Source organism: Tamandua tetradactyla, chromosome 7 (assembly GCF_023851605.1).
Source record: "Tamandua tetradactyla isolate mTamTet1 chromosome 7, mTamTet1.pri, whole genome shotgun sequence".
Classification (NCBI taxonomy): domain Eukaryota; kingdom Metazoa; phylum Chordata; class Mammalia; order Pilosa; family Myrmecophagidae; genus Tamandua; species Tamandua tetradactyla.
Genome location: NC_135333.1, coordinates 164,622,307 through 164,628,306, shown reverse-complemented (window position 1 = coordinate 164,628,306; position 6,000 = coordinate 164,622,307). Strand labels below are relative to the sequence as shown.

General features: G+C 40.5%; 1 protein-coding gene across 1 annotated transcript in view; it reads left to right on the top strand.

The window, feature by feature from the left end:
* Window positions 1-1,756: 1,756 nt before the first annotated feature.
* Window positions 1,757-6,000, top strand: part of NDUFA12 (NADH:ubiquinone oxidoreductase subunit A12) — a 55,744-nt gene continuing 51,500 nt past the window's right edge. Inside the window, exons 1-2 of the mRNA XM_077111629.1 lie at window positions 1,757-1,885; window positions 2,780-2,862. Of these exons, the coding sequence (XP_076967744.1) occupies window positions 1,800-1,885; window positions 2,780-2,862 (169 nt within the window). The 5' untranslated portion in view covers window positions 1,757-1,799. The remainder of the gene's footprint in view (window positions 1,886-2,779; window positions 2,863-6,000) is intronic.

Genomic DNA, 6,000 nt, shown 5'->3' with positions numbered 1-6,000 from the left:
ATTGTGATCAAGTTTTAAGAGTCCTTTGATATCTACTGAAATACTTCCAATGGAATTTTTTAAAATTCAGGGTAAAAAAAGACACAACTGTCACAGTTGAACATATGACCTGAATTTGAGCAATGAAAGAGACTAAGGAAAGAACATTTGATCCTAATTATTTGGAGATTTCTCTTTTAGGAGAAAAATTACATGAGGTCCATTAAAATTTCTTGGTCCTCTCAAGTGTAATACTGACTTTTTTGTTGTTGTTGTTGTATGCTGTATGGCAGGGGTCACATTTCATTCTTTTTTCCATGTGAGCATCCAGTTATTGCAGCATCATTTGCTGCTTACTTGTGTGTTTTGGGAAGTACATGGGCTGGGAATTGAAGCTGGGTCTCCTGTATGGCAGGCGAGAATTCTACCACTGGACTACCCTCGCACCCCATGACTTTCATTTTTAAAAATTGTCATGTAGACAATTATGAGAGCTTACAGTTACAGAATAAAATGTGAATCTCATAATAATTGACCATTCTACAGAATGATATTGTAGACAGGAGTTTGGAAGAGCAAAGGATGACTAGGTGAAGGAAGTGAACATGTGCTAAATTTCTCATCTCCAATAGTTAGGAATGAACAGAAAATATTCAAAATTGATGAGACAAGGAATACAAGTTTAAAGCATTTTAGTTAAAATCACAAAAAGGAACTGCTAGAAAATTAGTAATAGTAATGTTCATTTTATATCATTTTTAAATTTTAAATATGCAGATTATTTTTCCAATAAATTTTAAAATGCTTAAAATTGTGAATGTTAAGCCCACAACAAAATCATCAAATATGTGAATAGGTACTTTATCTTATACTTGTCTACCCCTCTGTGGTAGTTAGGTTCAGGTGTCCACCTGGCCAGGTGATGAGACCCCGTTGTACTGTTGCTGTGGACTCAGATCATCGGTATGTGAAATTCATCTATCGCTGACTGGATTTGGGGTGGGCTACGGGAAATGCCTTCCACAATGAGTGAAGTTTAATTTAATTAATTGGAGGCTTAAAATGGAGAAGTCAGAAGAGAGCTCAATCCAGCACAGCCCAAGCAGCTGAGCACACCTCACCTGAGCACTCGCAGCTCAGCCCAGACGCGTGGAGATGCAGGAAGGGACCGCCCAGGGAAAGCCCTTGGATCCCAGAAGCCGGGAGAGAAGCCAGCAGACATCGCCGGTGTGCCTTCCCTTGTAACAGAACCTCAGGGAAAGCTAGCTGCCTTTCCTCCCAAGAACTAGACATCTTTAACTAAATAAATCCCCTTTTATGAAAAGCCGGCCCATCTCTGGGGTGTTGCGACCTGCCAGCATTGGCAGACTAGAACGCCCTCTCCACTCCACCCCATGGCGGAACATTACAGGTGCTCAACATCCAATTCTTGAATGCTATCTCGTTTCTAAGCCAGAACATACTGAAGAATATACCTTGGCATTGAAAAGAACGTCTGAACTAGTCTGAGCCAATCCCCTTTGGGGAAAGCTTACACTAGCGGAGCTTTCTACCACACGCTCTGAATTCTACATCCAAAAGCCTGGCGTACGCTCCGCGTACTTCCCGCGGGGGTATCAACCGAGCCTAGTTCAGATGCGGGAAAACGATTGCACGATTGCGCGTTCGCGCTCCGGACCCGCACATGCGCAGAGCCGCCTCCGCGGAACGCGGGCGGGTGGGAACCTTGTGCGCGCCGGCTGCGGGCCGATATGTGGCCGCTTCCGCCCGGTGGGTATTGCTCGGCGTACCGGGGAGGCTGGGCCAGAGGGAGGGGGAAGATGGACTTAGTGCAGGTCCTGAGGCGGGGGCTGCAGCAGATCAGCGGCCACGGTGGCCTCCGCGGCTATCTCCGAGTGTTGTTCAGGTAGGCGCAGAGAACCGTTCTCTTAGGCCTCTGGAGCTGGACTTGCGCTGGCTGGTTTCTTGGAAAGGGGCTCGGGCTGCGTTCACCTTGGGGATTCCGCGACTTCTGTCAAGGACGACCGGCCCGCACCGGCCATGGGTGTGGGAGGGACGTCCCTGTCCAGGGGTCTTAGCGAGACAGGACCGAAGCCAGCTCTAGAGACGGAGCTGTGGCATGGGGGCGAGGGCATCTGAGCTGCGCCCCGCCCCACGTACGAGAGAGAGATGGACATTGCCAGACACTCGCTGTGTGACCTTGGCAGCGTCTTCTCGTCACTGGTCTTGTCCTTCTGTACAGTGAGGGGTTGAACTACACAGGTCATCTTACCAGTCCCTTCCAACCCGATGTTCATTGAATCCGACGAGCAGCCTCATCAGCCGTAACCTCATTGGAGACCTAGGGTCAAATGAAAGAGACAAAAGCCATTCGTGTAATTTTAAGACGAAGTGCATTGGCTTCCTGATTTCCTGAAGGTTTTGCCAATTCCAGGGCTCCATGGCGAGGGCATGATAGATAAAAGTAGTCCCATAAGTTGAAGGTATTGTATGATTAGTATAGTTTAACCGTATCAGTTGGGGGCATTCAGCTTTTCTTAAATCTGCATCGTACTGCGTGCAGCATGAGCAGGGATCCCAGAGCTCTTACCTGAAGGTTGATTCTTCAACACTGAGTGGTGTGAGGTTGGAAATGGAGACCAAAAGTGTACAACCTGTGACCCTCACCAGCGTCTTCTCATTTTTCTAGTGATAGGGCAACTTTTATGTCTGAAAGTTAGTATACTCACTTTATTTCTGTTTGTGTTTTGATGAAAGAATCAGCATTCTAAAATATCTGTTTTCTTTTGGGTATTCACAGGACAAATGATGTCAGGGTTGGTCAGTTAGTAGGGGAAGACAAATATGGAAACAAATACTATGAAGACAACAAGCAGTTTTTTGGTGAGTGCAATAATTTCTTGGTATGAATAAGGTGTGTCCTGCAAGTGGGATTTGACTATTTTCCGTAATAAATCAAGAGCTTTTACAAAGTACTTGGAAAAAGAGGAAGAACTCAATAGAAAAGTAGAGAAAGGAAATAAGTTGCCACAACAGATGAAAAAACAGCCATCCTCTTCATAATTGAAGAAATGCAACTTTAAAAAAAAAGGCTACCTTTTTTCACCTCTCAGATTTTGAAATATTTCCCAATGTGCTAAATCTCAGTGTCAGGAGAGACCATAGGAATATATAAGTTAGTACAGTCTTTATAAAGAAACAGTATGATGATTGGCAAAATTCGTCTTACACATGGTTTTCCCAACAAAGACAGCCATTGCAGCATTGTTTTAATATTAAATTCTAAAAGCAACATTGGTGTTTATCAGTTGAATACTGAAGAATCACACTGCATTTTTTAAAACTTTGTTGCTATTAAGAATGATAAAAACTGACAGTTTGATGTTGTAAATGTGAGTAACATGAAGAACTCTAGTTGCAGAACAGTATTTGGTATCTTAAAAGGGAGAAAAATGTGCTTTTATGTGTATGTAAAATTTTTGGAAGAAGGCACAAGAAAGTGTGAATTCAGTATTCACCCCTCCAGTTTATAGCTTTGTCACCTGGGCAATTTTTCTCTAAGACTGGTTCCCCTTTCTATAAAATAGAGTAACAGTATTTGCTGCTAAAGGTAGTTTTTTTAAAAAAAGAAAACTGAATAGAAAGAGCTTAGCCTTATGCAGGATTTCTCCACCTCAGCATTATTGATATTTCAGGCTGTATAATTTTGTGTTGTGGGGCTTTCTGTTCTTTGTGGGATGTTTTGCAGATCTATCCACTAGATACCAGTTAGAACCCACTTGTAGTTGCGGTATCCAAAATGTCTTTAGACATTGCCAAGTTTCCTTAGGAGGAGGGGTGCAAATTTCACCCTGTTGAGAACCATGGATCTGATGCTTGGCAGGTAATAAGTGTTCATTAAATTCTATTATTATTATCTTTTTGAACTATTCAATTTTTTTTTATTTTGTACATTTATAGCTTTTTTTAATAGTCAGTTTTTTTTTCCTTTGTTAGAGAAGTTGTAGATTTACAGAACAATCATGCAGAAATAGAGAATTCCCATACACCATCCCATCACCAACACCTTGGAACATTTGTTAAAATTGATGATAGCACATTTTTATAAGTAAAGTCCATTAACCTAGGGTTTTCTATTTGGGTAGCGTAGAACCATGGATTTTTTTTTAAAATTTTTATTTTGTTACCATAGTTAACAATCAAACATTTCCCCTTTTAATCACATTTAGGTGTATATTTTAAGGCTGTTAATTACATTCAAAATATTGGACTCCCATCACCACCATCCGTTACCAAAACATTTCTGTCATTCCAAATAGCAGCCTAGTACTTTTAAGCCTTAACTTCCCATTCCCTTTCCCTACCCTAGTAACCTATATTCTAGATTCTGACTCTATGACTTTGCTTATTCTTATTGTTTCAAATCAGTGAGATCATACAATATTTGTCCTTTTGTTTCTGGCTTATTTCACTCAACATGACGTCTTCAAGGTTATTCCATGTTGTCACATGTATCAAACTTTTTTTTTAATGGCTGATAATATTCCATTGAATACCACATTTTATTTGTCCATTCATAGGTTGATTTGTGAATAATACCAGTAGGAACATCAGGGTGCAATATACCAGAAATGAAATGGCTTTTAAAAAGGGCATTTATTAAGTTGCAAGTTTACAGTTCTAAGGCCATAGAAATGTCCAAACTAAGGCATCCAAAGAAAGATACCTTAACTCCCAAGAAAGGGCTGATGAAGTTCGGGGTTTCTCTCTCAATTGGGAAGGCACATGGCGACATCTGCTAACTTTCTCCCCTCATTTCATAAGACTTCCCCAGAGGTTTTTCCTTCTGCGTCTCCAAAGGTCTTTAACTGTGTGGACCCTGTCGGCACTAGTGCTTTTTCCAAGATGGCTTCCTCCTGAAGGGCTCCAGTAAGGAACCCCACCTTGATTGGGTGGAGACATCTTCATGGAAACCATATAATCAAAAGTTACTACCCAACATTGGGTAGTACCATCTCTATGGAAACAATAAAAGGGATCCCACCCAGCAATAATGAATTAGTATTAAAGAGCATGGCTTTTCTGGGGTATACAATAGTTTCAAACCGTCATACCAAGTATGGGATTGCCAGGACAATGGTATTTCTATACTTCATTTTCTGAGAAACTGCAATACTGTCTTCCACAGTGGCTGTACCATTCTTCATTGCCACCACAATGAATGAGCACTTCTATTTCTCCACATCTTCTCTAACACTTGTAGTTTTCTGTTGTTTTAATAGTAGCCATTCTAGTGGATGTGAAATGGTATCTCATTATGGCTTTGGTTTACAGTTCTCTTAATAGCTAATGATGTTGAGAATATTTTCATATGATTATTGGCCATTTGTATATCTTCTTTGAAGAGATGTCTATTCAAGTCCTTTACTCATTTTTTAGTTGGTTGTTTGTGTTTTTGTTGTTAAATTGAAGGATTTATTTATATGTTCTGGATATAAAATAAATATAAAATAAATATCTTTTCAGATATTTTCCAAATATTTTCTCCCGTTGTGTAGGATGTTGTTTTACTTTCATGATAAATCCTTTGAGGCATAAAAGTTTTTGATTTTGATGCAGTCCCATTTATCTATTTTTTTCTTTGATTGCTTATGTATTGGGTATAAAGTCTAAGTAATCATTGCCTAACACAAGGTCCTGAAAATGCTTCCCTACGTTTTCTCATAGGAGTTTGATAGTTCTAGCTCTTATATTTAGGTCTTTGATTCATTTTGAGTTGCTTTTGTATATGGTGTGAGGCAGGGGTCCTCCTTTTTACTGTTTGCAAATGGAGATCCAGTTTTCCCAGCACCATTTGTTGAAGAGGCCATTCTTTCCTAATTGAATGGTCTTTGCCCTGTTGTCAAAAATCAGTTGGCCACATGGATGGACCTAGAGAACATTATGCTGAGTGAGTCCAGCCAAAAACTAAAGGACAAATACTGTATGGTCCCACTGATGTGAACGGACATTCGAGAATAA